General features: G+C 35.4%; 1 protein-coding gene across 5 annotated transcripts in view; it reads right to left on the reverse strand.

Moving 5' to 3' along the window:
- Positions 1-1536: 1536 nt before the first annotated feature.
- Positions 1537-27987, reverse strand: part of NT5C3A (5'-nucleotidase, cytosolic IIIA) — a gene marked incomplete at its 5' end in the record, with an annotated part of 29087 nt that continues 2636 nt past the window's right edge. For 2 of the 5 annotated variants that reach the window (XM_082480028.1, XM_082480029.1), the window contains 9 exons: positions 1537-2155; positions 2876-3076; positions 3557-3719; positions 4998-5087; positions 5348-5433; positions 5810-5856; positions 6596-6665; positions 7132-7230; positions 14047-14153. In XM_082480028.1, coding sequence (XP_082336154.1) covers positions 2054-2155; positions 2876-3076; positions 3557-3719; positions 4998-5087; positions 5348-5433; positions 5810-5856; positions 6596-6665; positions 7132-7230; positions 14047-14153 — 965 coding nt within the window. In that variant the 3' untranslated portion in view covers positions 1537-2053. Of the gene's footprint in view, positions 2156-2875; positions 3077-3556; positions 3720-4997; positions 5088-5347; positions 5434-5809; positions 5857-6595; positions 6666-7131; positions 7231-11378; positions 11430-14046; positions 14154-14533; positions 14685-27987 lie in introns of those variants that run through there. The other 3 variants (XM_082480025.1, XM_082480027.1, XM_082480026.1) reach the window with 3 other exon arrangements.

Here is a 27987-nt window from a genome sequence, read left to right on the forward strand (position 1 = left end):
CAGGCTCTTGGCAGGATGGGGCTGAGGCAGCTGCTGCTCCCGTCTCCTCCTGTCACTGCCACCGCCAGGGCCCTTTCAGCTCTTTCACTCTGCCGCCGCCTGAGTCATGGCTCTCAAATGGAAGGCGGCCAAGATGCCATCCTCTCCTCAGTCGTCTTACAGTTTAAGTGGTTTTCCGCTCAAATGGACGGCTTCTAAGGCTCCCGCTTCTGGGGATCTAGCCACCCCTGTGCCAGGAGGGCAGAATGACGTGGCTGTAGATGGTCTACAAGGAGGACATCGCCCGTCAAAGGGTCTTTGCCTGTTAAGATGCAAGATGGAATTTCTGAAAGGTCCCTGTGCTCAGCAGTTCCCTGCTGGCACACCACGTGCAATGTGATTATGGAAGGATGCTCGCACAGCTTTAGACTGTGCAGCAAGCCTCCGCCATGCAGTCAAAATACAGGGGTGATTTAATTTGTTTATTTACTGCAGAGGATGTAGAGGTGGGGTAAGGAAACTATCCCCCATCTTGCCTTCTTGGAAAAGTTCCAGTAGGTGTGGTAACAGATGGAACTCCGCTGATTTGGAAAAAATATGACTGGTGCTACTGACTCAGAATTTAGATAAGGGACCACAGGTTGGACAGAAAGAGGCCATTTCTTGAGTTGTGCATTATTTGCTGGTGGGAGAGAATGCAGATCTAGTCTCTACCATATTTCATTACAATTCCTCAGGGAATGGAAGCTGGCACAGTTCCTGCTGTGTATAAAAGAAAGCAAAGGGGAACAATGACTATATTGCACGTTAGGGAAGTTGTATGATTGATTGCCTCTGTTTTATTAATGAATAGAGCTAGTACAGCTCAGACCTCTTAGGACCAGGGTCACACCACCACCTCTAACTTCTCCTGCAACATATCAGAGTAAGCTTCCACAGCTGCAGCTATATTCAGCTATAACATTCTGTACATGAAGCTGAGAGGTACTGTGATGTCTTCAGTACAGGGGAAATACTTTCTGAAGGTTCAGTAGGTGTTTAAACAGAGAGGACGTGTGTAACGAAGCTGGAAGAGCTAGATGCTGATACTTGTGCTTACCATGTGCAGAGTGTGGGAATGTGACCTAAAGTCTGAAGACGCAATCTGTAAGTGCTTTGGAGGCACGGGGCTGGTAGCAAGAAAACTTGATTTTGCAAGATGGCTAAGTCAGCTTTTAAAATCCAAGATTAAGATCTAGCTTTGTTTTGATTTTCTGTGCCTGGAGCAGCTCACTGAGAATTCCAAGAGAAATTCTTTCATATGAGCCGTGCTAGCTTGGACATGAAACAGCAGGCTAGAAGTGGAGTAGTACGCAGAATAAGACCTGCAAAGGGGCTGAAGTTCTGGCTGTGTACTATTAGCCTGTGAAACCATCTGTTGGTACAAACATGAGAAATTTTACCTCAGATATCCTAACTTAAAACATTCTTCCCATTCCACGGAGGATAAAGAAACAGTAAGGATACAGAGTATTTTGTAATGATACAAAAATTAACAAGAAACACTTTGCCTGAATTGGGTGAATAAAGCATTTTTACTGAAGAAAAATATACGTATGAAAAACTTCCATGAAAGTCTGTAGCATATGAGTAAGATCCTTCAAAGTACAGCTGAGACTGAAATATCTTCTTTGAAAGAAGAAAGGCAACACAAACGCGCACACTGCTTATTCACAGAACGTTTACATCTTCAATTTTACAAAATAGCCACATTTTCTAAAATGCTCCTTGGAAATGCCTGATTAAAAGACAGTGAACCACAGTATCCCATCAGCAGCAGTTTCACATCTATAAATCCAATTTAAATCTGGTTATAATAGGAGTGTGAGACAATAAAGAACAGCATAAGAGCAGTAAAAGGAGCTTCTAGTTGACAATGGATACTGTACATATTTCAAAATACCAAAATGAAGATAAAAGTCTTAAATTAAATTAAACAGTTCTGTAAATGAGTAATAAACAATCTAAGATAGCACATGTGTGCTCTTCTGTCCAGTTGCCTCCTGGAAGGAATGGAGTGACTTGAGACCGCAATTTACAGGATTTTCTGTAGGATGGAGTTGGCGACTTCCAGGGATTCATCTTTCACCAAGACAATATCGTAAGAGTCCATATATTTTTCCAAAAGCTCATCTACCTAATTGCAGAAGGGATAAAGAGAGTGTAGAATTAGTTTTAGAATTACTTATTGAAGGACTTTTTGTCATTAAAATATTGCCCAGTCTTTCCACCAAATTCAGGGAATGAACCATGCAAATATGTATTGCTCCTATAAGTGAATTCCACAGGATGGCAGAGTAGGAGTAGTCTGATGTAATTATGTGTGCATTCCAGGCTCTCTCATAAGGATACTTAAAGAAAAACTAACTACTTCCTCAGCTTCCTGAAAGGCAGAAAGAAACAGAAAACTGAAGTTTTCTTTCTCCTGAATGCAAACGGATATGCATTACAACTTAGCAAACAATCAGTTCTGTGTCTCCTCAAAAAAAAAAAAAAAAGGCTGCCTATATTTGTTATTTGGAAGATTATAATTTTTGCTCAATTATCAATCCAGTACTGAAAGGAGGGGGAGGAGCCACAGGAATTTGAGAATTAGTTTCTCTAGCCTCTAAATTTTACTTCTCAACAACATACCTTTTCAGAAATAGTTCAGTACAAAAATCAAAGTAATTTAGGTTTGTATTTTTGTAGCTTATGGGTTAGAAAAAAACTCAAGGCAAGAAATCCATGAAAAATGCTTGAAATCTCAAAACTAATATGGGCCAAACACTTGGTGTGATATCTGAAGCTTACTATAATGAACCTGTTTCTAACTGAGTAGTGCACTCAAAGTTCAAAAGGTTATAAGGCTACTTACTTTATCATTGAGATAGCCGATCTTAAGAATGTGTTCAACATTTGCTACTCCATCTGCCATACTCAAGTCTCCTTGGGAATCGCCCAGCAGTATGATATTACTGTTGTCTTTTAGTTGTTTGAAGTACTCTGTATTCTTCAAGGCACCATCATGTTTGTTGTAAACATGAATCAATTCTCCTTTAAATCCTTTTAATATTCCCTATAAAAAAAAAAAAAAGCCCACTGAAGTTATTTCTAGTATCATGTAGACAAGATAGAATCTAGAATGAAATTGGTGATATAACTCTTGAACTAACATTGAACTACGTAATGTCTCATGATGAACAAGATAAATTACTATTAAATACTGTAATGACTGTAATAGCATTGTTAAGACTAGACAGACAGCAATTCTCCCTGCTTGGAGGAGGACTAGCGCTGCAGCGGGCTGAGTGTGAGGTTGTCATTAAAGGAAATAAATGGTATCTTAGTCACACTACGGTAACAGTGTTTGAACTGTTATCCTCTGCTTGTTTTTTGCCTGGTAAAGTGCTGAGCATGCAGTTCTAATTTTCTGTATGGCAGGATAGACAGCTATATCCGTTGCATTAACATGTTCATCTTGTAGTATCTATAAATAGCTACTGAATACTGCAAACAGTCATGTTTGGTAAGAATGTGTGTGTTACTCCATACGTACATTTTCATCAAAATCCATGAAATTGGAAACCACTTTGACATTAGAATGGTAGACCCCAGCCTGGTGGATAACTTCCTCAAGAATGTCCCCAATCCCAGCAGAAAATATGAACACAGGAATATTATGTTCACTGAGCTTATCAAAGAAGTTCTCATATCCTTCTCTGTAACACAGGATATAAATACAAATCAAATCTCAAATAAAGAAAGCCAAGAAAAATCAGAGTTTTCAGAAGACATTCATATCATCTTTGGAAAAGAAAATTATTTTTCCCAAGCATTTCACTTTATTTCCTTTGCTTCACCTTTTCAGGTTAGCAAGAACCATCAACCTAACACAAGATATGTAGTTTTAGGAAGAAACCCTTGCATCAAGCTGTTTGGTCTTGACCTGTATAATTTCCGCCCCCAACATCTAATCATGTTTTCAAGACTTAAAACCAGTTCCCCCTCCCCAAACACCCCAGCAAAAGCAAACTAGTAGAACTCTCTCTAGCCACTATCAGGCTGTACATTTCCTTTCAATCTTCCTTTCTTAAACATTTGACTTTCTATAGGAGTTATTACCATAAAACAAATTTTGTTTTGTTCTGAAATCCTGAACACATTTACTGTCACTCTTTCCTGAAAGCTTTTTAGTTTTCAATACCCAACCAAAACTATTCATAGTATTCCAGGAACAAGATAATATTATCTCTATACACATTCTCCACTCAGACATTGATTGGTAGACTCTTAAATGTTTTTAATAAATTATTATTATTATAAAATTTGAGGGAATTTTAGCCTGCCAATGAAGATTCAAGACTTAGGCTTTCAAACAGGCAGAGACAGTGTGCTTGTCTGTTTTGCAAAAGATAAGAATTTAGTCAGTATGATAAACAAACACTTCCACAAATTAAGCCTTAACATCTTGTTTCAGTAGTCCAAATTTTACAGACAGTTCTGGAGAACTTTAAAAGAGATGGGCGCTATAGCACATTTCAAACAAGATTTTGCTGGGTTTTAAACTTGCCTTTAGCCATAAAGGAAGAATAACATTTAATAGAACAAATGAAACGTATTCCTCAGGTCACTGAATTTATATCTCAGATAAAACTATTCTAGGGAATGTTTTTCAAAGGAACAAAGTTGAACTCTGTGTTTCCCTTACAAAAAAAGAGCCACCAGTGCAATTTCAAGAGGATGAAAATCTACAGAAATGAAGTTTGCAAAGATGGGACTCAACCTTTTTTTATTTTTTCTTTAGGCTCTCTAATGTGATCATTGTAAGCATTTAGCTACAAAATATTAATAAAGGGGGGGCATGGAGAGCTCGCTATGTTCCAAGATTACAGTGTCACACTCAGGAATGTTTTTGTTTGTTTTTCCCCTGAAAACACACAGTAAGAATCTACAGAAAGTGCTCTGAAACAGTATTGTTCAAATCAAAAGGAACTTACTTCAGCATAACATCAGATTCCCTCACAATTTCTGCAAATTTATCCTTTTGTAAGCCTTGTTCAATGAGTAGTGCATGAGATTTATTGTACCTAGAATATAAGCAAAAAATAGGTCAAAATTTTATTTATTAAGAGTCACCTTTCATTAAACCTCGTGATGAAAAGCATCCTGTATGGTTAATTCCTGATCATTCAAGTAAACAGCAAAGCACAAACAGTTGTTGCACAACACGCAGAGACATTCATTCAGTTAACGTGTTAGCTAAAAGCTAAGTACTGCTATTAATTTGCTTTTAAAAACTTATTAAATCTAATCTTAGTACAATTTGATGATAGGAGGTGTGTCTTACCATTCTACCATATATGGATATTTTTCCTCAATAGTGAGAGCTGGATCAATTTCAATAGCATAATAGGTTTCTTTCAGCTGCAATAACTGAAGGGGAAAAAAACACCAGATGTTTAATGTATTTTTATAAAATAACACTTAGTATTTGATCTAACCAATCAAAGTAACTTTCTTCATTCCGATTACATTATTTAGATAAAATGGAATCTGAAATGCTCTTTGAACAAAGAGTTAGCTTCTAAATATATCTAAGAAGAAAAAGTGGATGCTGTTAAACTGAACTACCTGTTACTATCAAGAACACACATATTCCTGTTCACTTCTTGCAGTCAGTGAGAAAGCTCAGAGAGCTTTAAAAGTATCCCTTGTCTTGTCATGCTGCGTAATTCAACAGGCAGTACTGCCAGGGAATAATAACAGTTGTCTGTACAGGAAAACAACAGCTAGTAGGTTTTCTGTTTACCTTTTTCCGACATTCCTCTGTGATGAGCTTAGAGTTGTCAATGATGTCTGGGGAGGGTAAAAAAAAAAAAAAAAAAAAAAAAAAAAGGCGTTAAACAAGATGGTATATTTCTTTTACTTTGTTCTACAACACTGTAAATGGCATAGATGACAATGTGTGATGACATACCACTATATTTCCTCAGAACTTTTCTTACCAGCAACCAGTAAAAGGGACATTTTTCTTCATAAGCATGAAGATGTATTACTGTCCTTTCCTTCATCTCTGAATTAAAAGGTGAATTACAAGCTCTCTTATCTATTTCTTGAGATTTAACTGTTTCTGAAATCATCATGAGGCATCCTATGTGTCTTAGGATTCCCACTTCATTAGTAAATGGTTTCTTTTTGTTTGTTCTGAAAGGCTACAGGATAAAAATGCAAGAATTCTGAGGAGTTTACTATCTGGTTCTTGCACGTGTTGGGACTATTATGGGCTCTTAAAAAAATAAAAGTCAATCCTACCATATCTATCAACTAAAATCTTATAGTTCAGAACTTAATGTTTTAATTGAGAATGACAACTTATCTGATTTTAATTCACACAGATTGTGATTAAAATATATATACATAAAAACACATATAGACAGTCACGAGAATACTTCTTCATTAGGATGTACAGGTCAGGTAACAAGTCAATATAAAATCTCATATATTAGGGAATAAATTGGATAGAAAATTAAAATCTAGGAAAAACTAAAAGGGGTGAACAAAACAGTCTGTATTAAAAAAAAAAAAAAGTACTCACTATGACAAGTTGGACATCTTTTTCCATTGTAGGAAAATCTACTTAATGTCATATCAAAATCTGTAATAATCTATTTAAGGAAAGAAAAAGCAAAACTGTCTTACAACACGGAGGGACAAAATAAAGAATGGCTAGAAATTCTCAATGATCAACAATAGTTACAGCTGAGTAGCATACGTCACAGAAATCTCCTATTTTATTGAATGATTGTAAAGTAAGCCAGAATATCTTGTAAGAATAACTTCTTTTTGTAACAAAAATGTTTTTCTAATTCCTTTGGTCAGAATATTTCCTGAAATTACTAAACTTATATGTTTATATCATTTACTTAACTAGTGTCTGGCTGAATTACAGTTGAATCAACAAGGACTATTAAGAGAGTTAACAGATGTCTAAATTTTTGAGATTTCTTGAAGGTTGACTTCCGTTATATATATTTTTTCTTTTTTTTTTTTTTTTTTTTTTTTTTTTGGCATAGAGCAGCAATCACACAATTGCTTTAATTCCAAACTGGTTACACCTTCTACTATCTTTACCTGTAGTTTGGCAGCTCCACCTTTGATGAGGCCACAAATAATCTCCTCTACTCTACCCGGGTCCTTAATATGGACAGTCTTCTTCTGAAATTCTGGCATCTATGAAGAGTAAGAACAAAGACAGAAACATACTTACAGAGGAAAACTTACTAGGCAATACCTGCTATCCATCAGATTGGAAGCTCTGCATCTATAAACATTTTCACGTGACATCAAGACATGCTCATGACAGAAAGGCAAGTTAAGAGTAAGAAGAAACAGAAAATACTCTGGATGTATTAACTGATGACTGCATACAGTTCCATTTGCTTTCAACATCTGTTTTTATGTCCTTTCCTAATACCAAATTATTCAATAAGATGACACTCAGAGAAAATTGTATTTGTAGAAAATAAGGGAGTTATATAGAAGCAGGACATATGGGATCACCTTGTGGTTCAAGTATGTCACTGGGACATGGTGAATCTTAAAACTAGCTCTGTGCAATTCATATGCCCTTAAGGTTTCAACATAGATAAAGAAGACAGGCTGATTTTAGACACCCGTTGTTTTGCTGAGAATGCTGCATGTGTCAACTGAGTACTCTAATACAACAAGGCTGTATAGTAATTCCTGCTCCCTAGCCAGTCCATTAACCATTTTCCATTACCTGTTTTACTGCACACTTTTGAAATAACACGTGCTATCACAACACATATTCCTTTTCAACAAGGAATATTTCTTGAATGTTATGATAAATGCGGAATTCGTTAAAAAACAAAAAAAAACAACACACAAACCCCCTCCCCAAACAACACCCTCCCCCCCAAGCCTTTGCTTACTCTACAAGTTTCTCTTCAACCTTGCAAAAATGATAAAAGAACTACTCATTGACAGAAATTTCAAAATTTTAGTATGTATTTCTTTCCTTTATAATCATGTATGGACTATTTCTAAAGCAAAGGCATCAGACATTTGCAATCTGTATACATAGGCATTTATGAGTAGCAAATTTTATTTTCTGTGTGTAGAATATCAAAGATGAAAAAGTGCTAGGAATTACACTTTCCACATTCTGATAATTGAGCTTTCCTTTTCTTATAGCTAGCATGTAATCTTTGCTGCAATGAGCAAATAAAGAAAACAAAGCAAAGCAACTTCTATTTCCAGACACAGTTCTGGAACCAGAGTTCTTATATCGCCAATTATTAATAAGTCACACAACACTCTTTCTTCCTGCTCTTGATGCTACTAATCCTTTTGTTTATTAGTAACAACCAACTTTAAGTCAAATTACAACAAAGTTATCAATTAAGAAAAAGATGACATTTTCAAGTCTTGCAAACACGTGCATTTGTAATGAAAGACACTCGTGTTAAGGAAAAGAAGGAGCTGGAGGTACCTTTATATATCAGCTCGAGTTCACTCTGTCCTCCGGTAGGAGCAAACTATTACAGCTACATCATTCTCAGCAGATACTCGTCTAACCCATTCTTCAAAACCTTCACTCACATATTCCTCACTTTTCTCAAGCATGTATTTTAGTGCTCAACTATCTTTATGTTCAGAAATGTTTGCTTAATCTCTACTTAATCTTCCTTACTGTAATTTTAGGTCATTCAACTTGGGGGAAATTATTCTTTTTCACAGATGCTCATGGATATTTTTCCCTTCTTTCTGAAGTAAAGAAGAATTTCTTGAATTCTTTTGCAGAGCACAATTTTCTAAACCTCTGAACAATTCTTGATGTTGTCCTGGCCCATCCATTTGAACTGTATGGTTCTTGAAACACAGCACTCACAACTGTGGGTATAAACTTTCTCCTCTGCTCTTTTCAGGCCTCAGCTGAAGGGCTACTTTGTCCCGTGTCTCCGGATAATATCTTTGCATATACATTTGAATACGCTGACTTTGTTAGCAGCAATATGGTAATAATGATTCAAATTCAGTTGGTAATGACCAAATATTCTTATAAAATTACTCCTAGGCAGAAACAGGTACTTGCACAAAGTGCTAAATTTTACATTTAGGCTTGCTGGATTGTATATTTTCTTCCACTTCAGTGCTCCTATTTTTCAATATAATAATTCTAATCCCCAGTATGCTTACTGCTACTTTTTGGCTGATATCCTCAAAGACACTAATGAAAACAGAAAATAGAAATCCTTCTAAAACCCTGATAATTTTCCAAGGTTTTCCACCCATCCAAAAAGTTTTACATATACCAGAATATCTTGCCAAAAATTCTTAAGTCACAACAGGGTATTGACTACTACTTTGCTTTATACGTCTTATAAAGAAAAAACTGAATTCATTTCACTCAGTTTGGAAGAGTTAAGGTTTTCCTTTGCCACCCTATGGCAAAGATGTTTTCTGGAAAGATGGTACCTCCTATACCAATATAGTTGTTCTCTTATGTGGTTGCAGTGCCTTGTTACTTTTATTAGCACAGCAAATAAAAAAAAAAAAAAAGCATTTATAGATATTTATTCATAATTATCAGCAGAAGTATGTCAAATGATCTAGCTTCACAAAATAAAACATTAACAATCTGCAACTCTTTAAAGGTGTTTTATGGTACTTCTTTCATATGTTACACAGCGCTGGTAAACAAAAGTAACCTTACCACTTGTTTGGTCAGGCATGTTTTCTCTATAATGAAAGATAAAGCAATTTGACTCTGTAATTTTTTCACTGTAAATTGACTAATCTAATTCCTTTGACTTTCAGGAGGCAAATTATATATGTATTTTTAGACTTGGAATACAAAAATTAAACAAGGTGAAATCTAAATGTGTTGTTTTGTAAGAAGTAGTTCAAAGTTTATTTGGTTTACTTAGATACTAAGCAACAGACTTCCTAATATAACTAATTTAAACAGAACAGATGTTGGGGAAGATGGAGAGATCAGAGGGAGAGACTGTATGAGGAAAGTTGGATTGCTTACTACTGTTTTATTTCAGACTGAGGCCTTTCGTAAGTTTTGAAACACCATTAGGAAAAACCTCCTTTGTAAACACTTCAGTAGTTGATGTTAAACAAGAGATTGCTTAAGATTTTGAGTATGATGAAAGCTTCCTGCTTTGATGTTGTAAACTTATACTCTTAGTCAAAATCAGTTTTTAAGGTTCGTTTATAATACATCTTTCATTTTTACACAAGAATTGAAGTCAGTTTAAGAGTATTTTAATTTAGGGGGAAAAAAGTGTTCTGCAGCACTTATAACCCAGACAATTTTAGTCTCACAGGCACCTTCATAGGCAAAAACAAGTCTTCGTTATGGATATGGCATCTGATAAAGCCTCAGACAAATATGGCTAGTCAAAATAACCACTGTCCCCCATACTAGTTCCTTGTATTCATATTTACAACTGAATGTTAAGTAGCAATTCTTTTATTTAGGCTTTATCATTATTATATTAAAAGTAAATGAAACTCTCTAATAAGCAGTCACCATTTTTCTGGCAAACTATCTCCTTCTGCCCGGTCTAGCTGTTGTTTTTTTGTTGCATATTTGCCATTCTTCAGAGTTGAAAGAGACAAGCAGATTCGAGTTGGAAAGAACTGATAAGACAGATGAAAGAACAAAGAGTGAAAAAATGCTAATAAGAAAAGTTCAGTCAATTTGGTAAAATTTGTCTTTCTATTAATTGCTTAGGAGAGTTCTAGGAGTCAGCTCAGTACACACAAAAGGCCCAAAATTCTGTTGCACCAGTTGCCTGGGAAGAACACATACGGAGAGACAGCCAAATAAAATACTCCACAGCAACTAACAAAGGCAAGAAAGCTTTTCAGAGCAAGGAGCTTCTACATACAGGACTAAAACTATATAAGCACAGGAAAAGGAATTCATATTTCATTGTGACATCTGAAAGTACATCACATTGAATCACTTAAGTGCCCCTATTTATTCTGTCATTTTATAAAAGTGAGAGAAGAGTTTTGCTTTCTTACCAAGGACATCTATATGTTACTTAAATAGCTCTGAGACTGGTATATCTTTTAAAACATATGTTAAATGGTGACAACACCCAAAGGCAATTTGGGGTTGGCATATACACTGGCCCAAATACATTTAAGTTTCTAGTCTCTGACATTTTTAAGGAGCCTTCAAAGCGAAGCAAGAACAAAACTGAAAAAGATTATTTTAAAGATTGAGCGTAATTTGATTTATGAAAAGGAAAAAAAGATCTGCTTGTTTGTGATAGCAGGTAACTGGAATAAGGATGTAGGAAATTCTTTTGTAGCTAACAATGTTATAGTCATACCTTGATGAATGAACAGTAATGGATTCACGCAGGTTTGGAAATCCCCCAGTCCTACAAACCACAGAATGGGTCATTTACAAGGATAGTTCTGAAAATTACAAGTGTATTTAGTATATGAGACATGCGTCTGCGTAGCTGGGTTAAATAAAGATGAAAAGTATTAACTGTAAAGAACATATTGAATTCTCATTTTGAAATAAAGTTTCTTATGCACAATTGGATAGCAAGAGTGCAAACAGAGCTGCTTTTATGTTATATCTGGGTGCTGCTTATATATATTGTTTTCTTAGTATTTGAGACAGTGCATGCTACATCAGTTGGATTATTAAACAAGAGCTGGTGATAATCACTAAAATGAAAGGTAGGTATCTATGTGAACTCACAGATGCCATAGTAGGCATTTCCAATTGGGTATCTCAGGGAATTAGTAACTGATTGTGTGCATAAGGTGTAATGTCATATTCTGGAGTTAAGATTACACTGAACTTTACTAAGTGCTGGAGGTAGAGCAGTTACTTCCCACCCTGTAAAACAACAATGTAAATCCCTATGATTAAAAAAAAATAGAAAAAAAAAAAAAATAATGTCCAACAGAAGAGTAGCTAATACAAAGAAACTTCATACAAAGGACGACTGTGGGACCTTCTGTTGTTTTCACTACCTGTAATTTTAAGTTGGGAAGAATGAGCTGATGGATGACTTGCTATCTTAACTACATGGAGATATGGGTTATTTCACAATCAAATCCAGATACACAGCCTGAAATATTACTAGTAATAAGTAAAAATATAAGAGGCTATCATCATAAGCCTGCTAAGTAATGCTTTGACCAAGGACATAAAAAAATGGGGCAAAGTATTTTTATCCTGATACCCTGGTAAGACTACACTACTTGGCAAATACAAAGTTTTCTTATTTTACAAAGACTAATCTAATATGGATGCCTCCCAAAAATCACTGCTAAGAAAACTCCCTGCATTATGGGTGGATAAAATTTTAAGGGAACTTCTCTATAATACTCAATGATTAGAGTACTTCATGAGGTATTAGTAATTCTGAATAATAATGACTGTTCTCATGCTTACAAACGTATTAAAAATAAGCCACAAAATTTCAGATGACCATAATGGTGTAAAAGTGATAAGACAACGAATAAGAACTAGCTGTAATACTATTGACAGTATGGGAATTTCAATTATCGCACAATTTCTTTTTTTCTACTTTGTTGGTAAATGTGCCTTAGACTAGATTGGGTTTCAAACGTATTAACTTTTGATATAGAGGACGCACCAGGGTGGGCTGGCACGGAGGGGGAACTATTAATGTTATTTCTGAAAAAGGAATATGCAAATCAAAGTGATAAAATGGATAGGATTCAATTATTTGTAAATTTTATTTCTAGTCTGTGGTGAGAGCTTCCAGGTAAAAGAGTATAAACCAAGAATAAATTACATTTATTTTGGGAACTGCAAATGCTCAGTTCCAAGGTCTGAGACTAGCTATCACATATACTTACTTATGGACATGTACCAAAAAAGGCAGGGTATGGCATCAGTGATAGCCGTGAAATTTGATACCCTGGCAAGCTACATAAAATTTGTTTCAGTGTTCTTGGTGGCAGAAAGTAAGAGTTTGGTGAAATTATAAAGAAAAGGGGCACATTCCTTAGTTTACATTTACATCTTATTTTCCACTTTTTTTTTCCTTTTTGATACTATTACAGAACATTACTTTCATCTACTTACTCTAGAAAACAAAGCTTACAAAAAAACTTTTGAAAAGCATGCAAGCTTCTTCATGTAACTTCTGCTATTTGCAACGTCTGAGTTGCAAGAAGTGGGGGAGTCATAACAAAAACCACAGGATGGGAGTGTGTGTACCTTTTCCTCCATCTATATACGCTCATATATAGCTACGTGAGCTCATATGCTCATATATGTATAAACCAAGTTTTGGTTTTAATTCAGACAATTTGAACTTTGGTCCATGAGTGCAACAGAGGTTTCTCTTAGCAGCACCAGCTGTTAGTAGACTTATCTTTTAGACAGGAACATAAAAGCTACTGAACACGAGTATAATCACATCAGTCACTCCATTATGTGCAGCTAGTCAGGAGAACCGTACTAGTGATCATGCTGTCCGCTAGCATAACCTGAGCTCAGGACAGATATTATTAATTTGTAATTACCAAATCCAAAACCATAGTATGTTTTATATTCACATGATGTAAACTCAAATGGGGTAAGAAATCCTTAGTAACTAGTAATTACCAAATTACTCTTATGGTAGCTTTGCCAAGAAATAGCCTTAGGACTACTTATCGAAAAAGTAAATAGGCAAATGTTATTATGGAAACAAAATGACAGAACATTGAGTATCTTTACAGTTGCTTGATAATATGCTGCAAAAATGGATACCCAGCATAGGTTATATGAAATAACTAGAAGTGGCTTCACTACCTAAGCTATTTTAAGAAATGGAATAGGATGCGTACTAAAAATATTTTTTCCTGTTTTACTTTGTTAAATTATTTACATCTTTTACACTTAATGGGCTGGCTTCTGATATTTAGTTTGGAGAGAAAAAAAAAAGTTACAAAAAATCTGGAGAGGGCGTTCACAGAAAACATGACAACAGCATTTCCTCTTGTGCTTTTAAAGGAGAGTACCTGTGCGTTGAGCTTAGGGCACTCCTGATTCTTCTGTCCTTGATTTTGTCCTACTGCAACAGCATAGGTGGCAAGCAGAGTCCAGAGACGCAGGGCTTGCATACAGGCTGCCAACAAAAACCAACCAAATCCTTTTAAGAATTGGTCTGCTATATTATGTGATTTTGCTATTCCTGCTGTATAGAAATAAAAGCAGACATGCATGGTACATAGCTACGGCACTCTGAAAACACCCACACTTAAGACTACTCTGATACATATTTATAAGTAGAGGAACATTTACATTGAAATAACCTGTTCAATAAAAACTGGTAAATATATTTATTCCTTCAATGCTGTTGCCAATTCTGTGCTATCAAATGTTTCATTTAAAAACACAATTTGTCACAATAAAAAAAACTGTCAGTAATGCCTAAGCTCATAACCCTGACTTAAAAATGAAGGCAGAAGACAGCCAGTACTGTTGATAGAATCTGTGCACACTTACCAGAGGGTTTCGCAGGAGCAGCTGCAGAAGCAAAAGAAAATTCCTCTTGCTTGAGGAACACTAATATAGCAGCACAAAGTGCAGTTGAGGGCGTTTCCAAATACAGCCTGACTAATCCCCGTGCAAAACCCCAGGGTCCTGTGACGCACATCAGCAATGCACAGCAGTTTGTTATGCTCAGCAGTACAGCCTGCCGGGCTTACGGATGATCAGCTGGTGTACCAACAACAAAACCTTTGACCTTCACCGAATGGACAGCTTTCATGGATGCAGCAGGCAAATTTGGACTGCTCTAACAGAGAAAGGCACATGTTTTCCAAAGCAGAAGTTTGCTACTTTGTTACTTTTTAACCCTTTTACAAACCCTTTCCAAGTATTTTAGGATTTCCTGTTGCAGAGTGCCACAAATTTCTTACAGCTCATTGACTTGAGCTCTGTACAAGGGAGCACACATTTATTTGTGTAGAAAGAGCAAATTGATTACTTAATTAATCTTTGCTTTGACTTTAATTATCTATGTGATACTGAAACAGGAAATCAAGGAGGCTCGTTTGTCAGGATTTTTGAGAGACTCAACATGCTTTCAGAAGTTTGTCATTAGGCATGTTGCCTGATCAAAGACAGTAACTAGGTGACACAGAAGATGTATTTAAAAGGAATCTTTTTTACTGTGAGAGAATGAAGGAAGTATTGCCTAATCTTATTTACACTTTGAAGTTGTGTAAATGCTTGGAAGTGTCACGTGAAGATAACTCTTGCTATAGCAACAGTGTGAGCTTCCCTATACTATCCCCTAATTCATATTCAACCTTAGGTTTATGATCACAATTTCAGGCTGCCAGAAGTAACCACAAACATCGGACCAATTCATATGTGGCCATGAATGTGACCAGTGCAATTGTCAGAATTGAAGCAAGGCAGGTTAGTAGTATAGCACATACAAAACGCCCAACGCTATAGCCACTGCCCCCCCCCCCCCCCCCCCTTTACCAGGACTCTAGAAATTCATTAGTTATGAAAACTTCCTTGTAGGAGGATGTGCCATTTTTCTACGTTTAAAAAATGGATAGACTTTTTCTGAATGGTACAGTGGATCCATATATATTTTTTGTCTGCATTCCAACCGTAGGCCAGTATGTACTCTGTCAGGATTCCTCAGACTCTGACCTATAGAGAGCACTTTCATTTTTTTCATTTGTGCTGTGTTTTGACCCAATGAAACAACTAGTAAATACTTCAGCTGACACAAAACATGCAACTTTCATCAATGCTCATCCTCTTAGAATTGAACAAGATCCCCCCAAAATGTACAGGTTAAGGTCTGCTGTACCATGAAGCAGCAAAACAGCTTGAAAGCATGTTCAAAATATAACATAATCCCTGCAAAGACTACATACAGTTGTCGTGGTTTAACCAAACAGTAAATCAAAATTACTTGGTATTGGTATTTGCCAGGATTCATAGCTCCCATTAATCTACTTGTTATAGCATTTGTATACTGTTGTAATAGATAACTTACAGGGAATATTGCCTTTTGGAGTATTTTAATATAGTTAGCATGCTTTTGGTTAATCATATCTCCATAATAATGTTTGGGAAAGCTATGTATAATGCAGTATCTTGAATAAATATGAATCATTTGCACAACAAAAAGCTATAGTTTATGTCAGTGCTGGATTTCCAATTTGAAAAACTCATATGAACAATGAAGTAAAGTATGCTTTCTAGATGAATCATGTAGTTCAGGTAAATGCATCACTTTTTACATTCTATTTGCAAAGTACCTGTCTGAGCTTTTATGAATTTAGAACGTGACAATGCTACTAATGTAAATGAGTCTTGTGAACCTCATGGGTGAGACTGGGATGTGGTGAGTGGTTGGGCTGGCCTGTTGATATTCTGGTACTTCTCAGATGTGACTTAGTGAGAAAATAAATTCTAATGCTACCAAGAATTTAAAGAAAATTAGCTTGCTCTTTAGAAAGTTGGGGAAAGAAAAAAATGTTTTGGTTTGGGTTTTTTTTTTAACCTTCGATACAATTTAAGATTGAAGAAAAGAGCTGCAGAAATTAAGTCCAACTTTTACAGGCTAATTTTTGGTATACCGGACTCATTAGAAAGCACTTTAAGTGAATGGTTATGGTGTAAGTGAAAGAGCTAGAAGATGACGTGAGCAAAATTTCTGTAAACATTAATACAGCCAACACCTAATTCTTAGAAAAACATCTAGTATATCTCTAATTACTTTCACTTTAATGAAAATGCTGTATATGAAACTCCTCATCTACAAAACAAGGAAGACTATCTTTGCAACTTTAAGAAACCTTTGTGTCAAATCCTTTAATTAACTAACAATAGGTACTACTGACCAAGTTCTGTTACTGCTGATTTTAGTCAGTTGAGCATTTTGTTTACTCTGTTTAACTTCTGGTAAGATGCAAATTAAAATTACCACTTCTTTTTTAAAGGGAGAAAAACAAAGTTCAGTATTCCATTTCTACTCTCACAATACCGAATATTTAAATATATTTTAATAAATATATTTTAAGAACCACAAACTAAAGAGGTATAGCTGTTTCAACACGTAGGTTCTACTTTAACCTTCTCTCTTTGGCTGAGGGCTGGATCTCGACTGTGGAATATTCTACACAGAAAGACAGAGAGAAAGAACAACGCTTAAAAGATGATTTGTCAGTCATATAAGGCTAGGAAAAGATTCAACTTTATATGGCGGTGTGTTAGGTTAACTTGGTTTGCAGAGATTCAGGATGCTCTCAAAGAGTATGAAGCACTGGAAGTTTTAGTCTGAAGCAGAGGAAAACTGGTTCTACCGGTCCTTACACACCTCTGCCCTAAGTTGCACCTATTTGTGGAAAGAAATGAAGACAGCACAGATAAGTTATGTAAGCTAGTAAGCTGAACTTTTTTTTTTTTTTAAGGTATAAAATTGAATAATTCAACAAAAATGACATCAGCTTTTACAGATCAAGAAAGAGGTCATATTTAGGAGTAACTTCTGTCCATTAGAATATTTGCTACAAAAAATAGAGGTGACTGAATGCTGTCTACAATATAAACATTAGCTAGTGGCTTTTCATGACCTTAATACCTTTTATTCTTGTTTAATGAGCCTGCTACAACTGAACAACTTTGACCATATTCCCATATATTTAGCATATTTGCCAACTTTACTTGAGCAATACCTTGTTTTATTGCAGGGATCAAATTTAAACATTAAGGAACTGTATTTGTTTTCTAATTTTGCTTTTGTAATAAGTCTACTTAGTACATATTTTCCAAAGCAGTCTACTTGATATAATCTCCACAAGCCAGGGAAAGCTAACTGAACCTTAGCACTAAAGTACAAACCCACGCAGAAGAAAGGACCCAATATAAAAGAATTTAATTCAAACATGATTTTTATTCATGCCTTAGTGAACTGAGTTACTGAGCAGCATATTGGTTCCAGCAATAGCTTTTTATATTTGTAATTGACGATTACAAAGAATATAAGATAAATGTTCAGTTTGATGAAGCTGGGGTAAATAAAGGTTTAGAAGGATGCCTTGCAGGAATTTCAGATACCACTTATTTTTCCAGTACGAGTGCGGTGTAAAAAATTGCTAGCCATATTTACAGCTGGTATGATGCAATAGAGAAATATTATTTGTATACGAAAGTGTGTGTGTGTATGTTAGAGATGACTCATGACAAATGTAATTAATTCTTTAAACAGAAAGAGCTTCAACAGCACTTGCAATGCAAAAGTGCTAAAAACATGTTAAAGACCCAATTCATTAAATGGTGATAAATCCAGAGAAGACACATGCTAAGGTGGTGAGGGTCTTAACCTGTATGGTTTTAAGACTCAGCAGTACCATTTTAGCTGAGAATTTGGTTTGTCTACTCAGCTATCATATTTTAAAAAGGCAAAAATAAATGCATGCACAGAACAGATTAGAGGAGGTAAACACTGTGTCACAAGACATATTTAGCAACTTTATTTGCTAGAGATTTTCCAGATCTTGTCAGACATCAAGCTTACGTTACAATACAAGAGAAAACTGGTGATCATCTATAGTCAACCATTTATGACTACATCAAACACAAAGTTATTAATGCTAACACATACACTCAAATGTACAAAGAACAGCCAAACTTCTTGAGTATTTATTCTTGTTGTGTTTAATACAACAATCACTATGATGTTGCACTCACTGAGAAATGGCTTTCATTAAAAAAGAAGGCTACATAAAGATACATTCTAAATCAGCAAGATAATTGGACAAGAACAATGATTAGCTTATGTTAAGGTCATGCAGTGACCTTAAGTCATTAATAAGTCTAATAAGTTATTCTGGTTTAATGATCTCTCAAGGTGGTTACTCTATGAAAGTCTACAAGGTCAGAATTAGAAGGGGGAGTTTGTGTGTTTGGGTTTTTAAAAAAAAAAACCCTAGTTTCTGCAGATCTGGAAATCTAAAATTAATAGAGTTTTTAGCATCAATTTGAAACATAGACAGCCATGACTTGCAATTCTATATGAAATTGATTGTTCAGATGAGAGAATAAAAGATACTGCAGCATCACTGTTCCTTATCCACCTTCCTCTTGTGCTTACAAATACACTTTAAAAGCAGAGATCTCTGCTGCTGATAAATCAACAGACATTTTGAATCTTACAAGTAAACAGGAATGAAGGCAAGCCAAATACATTGCTGACTTGGTATCTTAAAATCCAGGTAATAGAACATAGGGGTAAGAGGTTTTGATCGACTTCAACATTAATCAAAGACATATTTCTTAAACACAGATGTATTGTTACACATTACAAAACTCAGAAAGAACTTTAATAACTGTGGCAATAGAAGTTGACACTTCATGTGGTATTTCAAATCCTCTATAGAATCCTATGAAGAACTAACAGTAACTAGGGCCTGAATTTCCAGTATTTAATGTGATCTCCTCCCATCAGTTATTACTCCAGGCAAAAATTTAGTCTTTCTGAGAGAATATATACGGTACAAACCATACAGAACCAGTTCTGATGATTCTGGGACTGAATGAATACGGCTTAGGACAGGCATCTTCTGTTGCTTCCAATTGTATGTTAGGGGAATCACCTCATCTCTGTGCTTTGCTTCCACTCCCTCACTTTGGAAAGAATTAACCTTTGCAACTGGTAAGTTTACAAAAAAAAAAAAAAAAAGTAGTTATGTATTGTTTAGTAAACAGTGAGTATCTGGAAATGATCAAGTGATCTTCAGTCAGTAACCATGCATCTTGGAAATAGCGGTCTATAAATGACATCCTACCTGAGCCATAATTTAATCTAAAGTTTTTTTTCTTAACCATTCCTCTCTTCCCCTTGCCAAAAAAAGAACATAAAAATATTCTAAATGTAAGCAACCTCAGACCAATATTAAGAAGTTATTCTATTATGCTTAAATTTTATAAATAGCTTCTAAGGCACTAGAATTGAAAGAAGAAATCAAGGTTGTGACAGTTGCTCAATCCAGGGCAGAGGAAAATTGACCCTTTTTTCTTGGCTTTCATACTTATATTTCACTGGTGCCTATTCTCACCAATGCTTTCTGGATAGCCCTCTTTATAAATCCATTATGCACTTGCAACTTAAATACCAAATGTAGTTCTGCTTTCTCTACCTTACAGGTGACAGAGCAGAACTGGAAAAGACCCTGAGAAGGGCAGTAAGGATTAGCCATGATATGAAAGGCTTCCATACAATGAACAATTGAATATAACAGAAATATATTCAGCCTGCAAAAGAAATGACTGGATGGCATAGAAAAGGTTAATAGGGAAAGATTGTTCACTATCTTTTCCAGTGTAAGAGGTAGAGGTCATAAACTAAAATTAACAGGAGGTACAATCAAAACAAATTAAAGGAGTCAGCTACAGGCCACACAATTAAGTAAAGTAGTAAGATGTGGAATTCCTTTCTGGTGATACTGTAAGTTTACACAGCCTTAAAAGGTACTGGATAACAACACGAAAAAAGCTCATCTTAAATTACAGACACTGTCTCTGAAATACAAGCTGCTGGGGGCTGGGAAATCATTCTGGAAAAAAAATCATGATGACTTGCTCCATTCTTATGCTTTCCCTAGTCCTCTGCTATAGGCCACTGCTCGACAGACGATACTCTCTCTCTATCAGGCAACACCTTTCACGGAAGGTAAGTCAGCACTCCCTGTTTGTAAAATGTGTCGATATGGAGAATTATTTGCTCTTCATGATAGTGCTTCAGTTCAATTTCCAGTATCTTATTTTTTACTGTATCCTTTCTTTTTTCTACTGGTTCTTCTTCAGAGACAGACACAGAAAATTCATTTTTGACAAATCAGAATTTTTTAATTTGAACGGTAGTCTCATTTTCTTTTAATACTGCTATGTTAACAGGATAGATGTTGGGAGTCTGGCTATCTGAAAGATCTGCTTTCCTCTCATATTACACAGAATCTAAGCTTACTGAAAGAATGCTTACAGGTGAGGTTGTTGGTACAACTAATCCTTCTTCAAAATACCTAGGTAAACAGTATAGAATGCTAAGAACTGGCAGTATGTAGATACTGTGGTATATTTATAAATTCTTAATTAGCTGGTGGGCAAAAACTCACCTTGTATAATAATGCAATTTTGATGACCTCTACTATTTTTTCCCCAAACTGTACATTTGCATGTATACTTTTTATAATTAAATACCCTGTATATATCTATATGCACATAAGTTCAAAGGATTTAAAACAAATGCTTGTTTCCCTAGAAGCTTCCCATGCAACACTGCCTAGAATGGAATTTGCAGTAAAACCAAGGCCTGGTCTGAAGCAGTTGCTGCTGATTCTCTTCTTCTCTTATCTATCTGCTTCTAAGAAAAAAACATCTGCTTCAATTTTCTTTCACTAAGCCTAAGAATGCTGTATCTAGATCAAATAAACTCTGACCCTTGAATGGCGGAGTTGCGGGACTCAGTTTGAAAGCAAAGTCAGCAGGACAAAGTTTAATCTACAATGCATTACCAGACACTGCAATTCTGATGGAAGAATGTAGTGCTAATACAATATTCCAATTAAAATTACACATTGAGACTAATTAAGCTTTGAACTGTTAGAATCTCTTTGAGTACAGACCCTTCTTTAAACTTCTTGAAAAAATAATCCATTAAGTCTAAAGATGAAATACAGCTACCACACACTTATTTTAAAGGTAATAGGCAGCATGATGACTTGAGGCGTGACGGATTGTTTTGCCTCCATGTCTCATTGTTTTATGGGTGTTTCTGACTGCTAGATCCACTCAAAGATGCAACTGGATGCTCCTTATTTCTTGTATCTCTGTGTATTTGCCCTCTGGAAGTGATATAGGACATGTTCAATACGAGTTTGTACTAATACTACCACTACTTATACTTTGTACTATACTACTGCTGCTGCTAATGTACCAAAACTGCTACTGCTTTGTACTTATTCCTCCCCTTCAGTTTCCCGTACAATTTTTCCACGGTAACATGCAGACCAGATTGAAGCTTATCCATAATTGATTTATGATGCAAAGGCAGATACAATCCAGGATAATAAGTGCTGCCTTAATAGCTGCTGGGTGTAAAAATTACACTTTTAGTCTGATAAGTAGTAAGTTTTCAACATAGAGGGAAAGCTTTAAAGGAACAGTTTTAATGGTATGTTTCAGTGGTATTCACTCTGTCAGCATTAAGGTGGACTAAAACAAACTCTGAGGTAAAAAAAAAAAGCTCTAATAAACTTGAATTATTTCAGTGATCCAATCTGCAAAGCAGACAAACAGTTCTTTATATAAGGGTGCAGGAAGGAAGCTACAACTAATGAGTGGGGAAACAAGTAAGAACAAGTACATTTGAATAGGAATCTTCCTTGGTGGCAAAACCAGCTCAAGAAGTCTGAAATTCTATATTCAGATACTTAGCGAATCTTGAGTGTCCAAGTCTGGGCCTTTGCTCCACCCCTTTAAAAAACTTACAAATTAAATTAACTCTTTTTTTTAAAGGTTGTCATATATGAAAGCAGAAGCCACATTTTCTTCTAGCAATAGGCATCATTTACATAATTTACAGAAATGTTATTAAAATTAAATATTTTTTTGTAATTATTGTTTGAGATAAGTCAGTGCAGTTCTATATTTGCTTGTGACATTACTGAACAAAAAGAATATAGTTACTTTTAGTACTTAAACCTGGTGTCTACTTTGACCTGTGTGCTGCAACCTTAAACATGTCTACTCGTACTGAAAAATGCCTCAGTTTTTTTTAACATTTAAGTAAAATGCTCTATTGATATAAGGATTAGGCAAACTAGAAATACCCAGTGGACTTTTAATAAGCACTGATTTTTTTTTTTTTTTCCTTAACAGTCAGAAACTCCCCACAAATAACCTAAGATGGAAGTGACCAACACAACAGCCACAGATTCCAACTTAATGGCACAGTGCCAGTCAAGCTGCTGTATGATTGACATGGGACTAAAAATCCACCTACTGCAATCATCGTAAGTTCTCTGATGCTTTACAGCAGCTGATCGTTTCTGCTTGATTACTTTTGGATAAGAGAAAACGGCTGACATCCAGCAACTGATCAACATAACTGCGATACGAAGACCTCTCCCATAGGAAGAAATAGTCACTACAGATCAACTGCTGCACAGCAGCACGTGACTGTAGAAGGCCAGGGTGAAAGTTAGACTTCATGTCCTAACTTGTATTTTCCACATCCTCCATGACAGTATACTTACCCAACTTTTGCCCAGTCTTATCTGGCCGTATATCTCTTTGCACGCTGGTTAGGAAAGGAGGCCAGGAAGAACAGTTGTGAGCTATTCCTGCCTCTCAGTTGCTCTTAGCATGTGATGGGATCAGCCAAATTTCAGTGCTGAGCGTCTGACAGGCAGCAGAGACATGGGTCCTACTCCAGGCCCTCTGCATGCCGGAGCAGTTCAGTTGGACGTGTCTGACCCGGAGTCAGGTAGTGCCCAAGAAATGCTGGTCGCTGTGGGACAGGATTTCTTAAATGACAGGTTATGTACAAAATAATGTATGCCCATCTTCAGAGACCTACTGTGCAAACCGCTACAGTATTCACACTACTGCCACCTGCTGCTCTACACTGTCTGCTGCAGCTCAACCAGCTAAAATTTAAATCTTGAAAATTAATTGCCATCTGACAAATGCAACAAATTATAGCAATAAAATCCAACACTGTGCTTCTCTTCCAATATTTTTCCTTAAACTCTCTCCAAGACTTACTCTTTACAGTAAGTGAAGAGTATACTGTAGTACACTTGCACAAAATATGCTTGTGTATGCACACATGGAGGGAAGAAAAGGGGCTGATGGCTTGAAGTCTATTAACATGAATTGGAACTAGCCAACACAGACAAAGATTATGTATTCTGCAATTCATTTAAGCGAAAATAAAAGTTAAGAGGCAACTATTCTGTTTTTTTTTTTTAAGGACAGAACTTCAAAAGTTCAGGTATTTTTTTTAAAAAGTTTTGAGATTACTGAAACTGTGACATTTTTACATTTACAGGTAAATTTAAAATTGCTATTGAATTTACAGCTACTATTCTCCTGCCTATAAATGCATGAATCCATACCCTGGGTCTCTTCAATGCCTATATTAATCAATTTGGGTATTTTTTATAAAAATTTATAGTTCTGTTAACTCAAGAATGACTGTTGAAATGCTGTGCAACCTTAATTCATAACATGAACAAATTTGCAATTATATGTGTATTCAGACAATTAAAAAACCTTCTTACTGCCTGTTTGACAGTTAAAGGTAACATTTAATACTTGCAGTATTTGCTATTGGTCTTAATCTGTAAAGAGTTTAATAGAACAGATACCATTATAGCTTAACCAGTAATCAAGAGTTATCACCAACAGGAGAAAAATCACTTGAAAGTATGACTTAACACATACCAAGCATTTATGAAAAAGTAAACATATTCCAGACCAGAATGATTCATTGAAAGATTGCTTTTCTGTCTTGGAGAAAGACTTTATACAAAAGAAAGCAGAAAACAAGTTCCTCTGAGCCTATACCTACAATATATAACATGTTCTGACATTTACTTATATTTACTACTTAGAGCTCGATTTTCAGGTGTAGTGCATCACGTTTTTGATAACTGCTATAACTTGGATAAATGAGTTCTAAAGAAACTAATGCAGAATTAAAGTTTTAATTGCTCTTCCCAGATCCATTCCTTGTAAGAATGTATGTTTCAAGACCTACTGAATTAAAAAAAAAAAAAAAGGCAGCATCAATTTCAGAAAATTAAAACCTACTTCTGAAACAGATGGTTACATTTAGGATCAGCTTATTATAGTAAATAAAGTAAAATATGTACATAATCTGTATAGTAGACTACTTTTAGATTCTTAATTTCAGTGTTTTCTTCTAACACTGTTGAGTCAATTTTTCTTCTCCTAGGATCCAATTTTTTTAAATTTCCAACTGAATTATTTTACAGTGAGAAGAAAAACCTATTACTAGTGTCTAAGTTGTATCAACATGAATTATGCTTAAAGTGTTTTTCCCAGCCTGCATAAACTTGCTTTACAAGCCACATTCTAGGTTATTATATACTATGATTATCTGTGCAAAAAGCCTGTGGGCAACACAATCTTGTTTTAGTAATGCTGGTGTTTATCACTCTGTCAATGTGATTTTTCTATCGAGGAATACAGTCTAAACAAAAAACAAGTTTTATAGAAATAGTTATATGACATCTCCAGTACTTATATAAAATTTAGCTTAGTTTTAAAATTTTAACAATATTCTAAAAATTATTCTAATACTCTAGTAGCTAGTAATGTAAGGGCACTCAGTCCACATCAATAAGTAGGGACAATATTAGGTCTCAGTACTTCTTTTACTTTTCACTACTTAAGTTCATATCACAGCACCGTTCTTTTGAACAGTATTATTCCCACATGGATCACATCACTGGATAGCTCTCAAGGTCATGACATTTTAAATATTATCACTGCAATACCCAGAAAGTGACAATATCCTCCAGTGGTATTGTTAGAGAGAGTCCATGTTCCTTTCATTCTCCTTTTATTGATTCCAGTTTGCTCAGGCTCAAACTCTTATTCGTCTTTGTAAAGGAAAACATATGTATGGAGTTTCACATACCAGCCATTCAGATTCTTGAATATGTATGCTACATATTACATACTCCTTTACTTTATTCTCCACTTGGAGGTCATCAATATCTTATGCCAGGGTAACGTCACAGTTACTACAACAACTAATTACTACCAACAAGACAAGAATAAAGAAGTGGAGTGGTATGTGATTGCTGCAAGTTGTAAAGGTCTTTATCCTTCATCTGTGGCACAAATGCTCTGAAGCCCTATGAAACAAGAAGCCAGTCTCACCAGAGACTGGCAAGTAAAAGAAAATAATGATAATAAAAAAAAAATCTCCCCACACAAACCCTATGACAGTGACACATGTAAAACATGTTCCTTTATTTCTTAGGGAAGTAGATAAATAGTAGTTACCTCACTTACTCGTTTGCTTATTTTTCTCCAGGTAAATTCTAACACTGCAAAAATCCATGCATTTCTTTTCCTTCCCCAACATATTAAAAAGGAAACTGACCAGAGACATTTAACAATGGCTGGTTGAAAAGTTTACTGTAAAATAAGAAACTGCTTTTATTAGGTTGATTTTAATTTGCTGTTGTTGAAATTGGATACAAAGTCTGTTTCTCGGGTAATTAGAACTTCTCACTTCAGGGACAGAATGGAGAAATAGACAAATGCAACTAAGTGTTTGCCCAGTTTTCTGGTAATAAGTCTCAGTTTAAGGTATTCTGCTATTCTGTTTTCAACCAGTTTTTGACGTTTTTCATCCTTATAAAATAAATAAAAGAAAAAGCTCCAAAACTAAAGAGTGAGCTGAAAAGCTCACTGAAAAGCTGCTGAAAAAAATCCAAGGTTCTAACAATTTTGTTTATTAAACAGAAAAACAACAAAAAATACTGTTACTCCATTAAGCAGTTTTTCTTACATTAACCCAAAATTTTAGTTAGCGTGGGCTATTCCTTACAGATGAATGTTTTCAAAAGACCTAGGCAACTTTTCTCACTCTAGTTTGTGAACATCTGTTTTCTGCTGAGTTTCTAAAAGACTTTGCAAAGAGTAAGCAAGAAGCTGAAGTCTGTTATCAGCAGAATTGATTCGCTATGTAAGGATCCACAACTTCATTGCAAACTTGTCTGGGGCCTGAAAAATCCAAAAGATCGAGTGTTACTGTAATGTTTAATCTCTTTTTAAAGTAGATATCAAACATGATCTAGTGAGTTACTTTAAGAATGTAATTATTAACCTCTTTAATTTAAAGTTAGCAACCTTGCAGCTAACTTTTACCTTCACCTGACTGCAGGAATACTTTTACAGTTTCACAGAAGTGGCAATTTGGCTGTGCAAAGTAACACAGAAGGCTTTGGGAGAGAGTTGTTTCTTAACGCACAGTGTAAAACTTCACGTGGGTGGCTATATATTTACTATTAAAGTCTCTGTTACTTCAGAAGTGTCTACATTTACCTGTGCCTAAGGGAAACTCCTTATCTGCAAACTTCAGACGGTCAATGAGGACACAATATTAATACTTTAATTCCAAACTTAAACCTTTGCTTCCAAATAAGATGCAGTAATTTTATGGTGTCTTTATTAAGCTTAAATTTGTGTACCTAATTACTTTGCTAAAAATTCATCTACTGAAACGTGAGACATATTTAAGAATTCCTTTATTTTTATTATTCAACAAGGAAACATGGTTACCCTTATATTTCTACAATGCTTGAGAATCCTTTCCACTTTTCTTCACGTTAAAAATTCTTGGTGTCATAATCCCTGATATTAACTTGTTTTACAGAAATTCTAGTTGATTTGTAAAGGTCACTGTCTTTTTAGCATTTAAACACTGCTGTAAGTCAGCTTTTTCCTTACATTTGGGTCTTATATTAATCTAATTTTAACTAAGAAAAAAATTAAAAAAAATGATTGCTGCAGTTAACTATAACGAAAGAATATTTCATTGGTATGAATTAAAGTCACATAACTAAGGTGTAAATAGGCCTGCCCCCTACTGATTTTGATAAAAGTTCTAAATCAAGGTAATTCTGAGTCTAATGGGGGTATAAAACCAAAGTGTAATGTGCCCCAAAGAAAACCTGAACTAAAAAAATCTGCTGAAAATACAAGAACAAACCTGTGATTTTAATCTAACACAGAAGACCCACCTGGTATAGTAACTCATGTGTTAGAAAAAACGTATTTTGATAAAGCAGTATTTTTCCCCACCACCACCCTAACTTACACTGAATTACAGACTGGAAACAGCACCTTCTCCCCAGAGCTGAAAGGAAGGTCTCTCTTGTAAT

Source organism: Vanellus vanellus (genome assembly GCF_965231255.1).
Source record: "Vanellus vanellus genome assembly, chromosome: 2".
NCBI classification, from domain to species: domain Eukaryota; kingdom Metazoa; phylum Chordata; class Aves; order Charadriiformes; family Charadriidae; genus Vanellus; species Vanellus vanellus.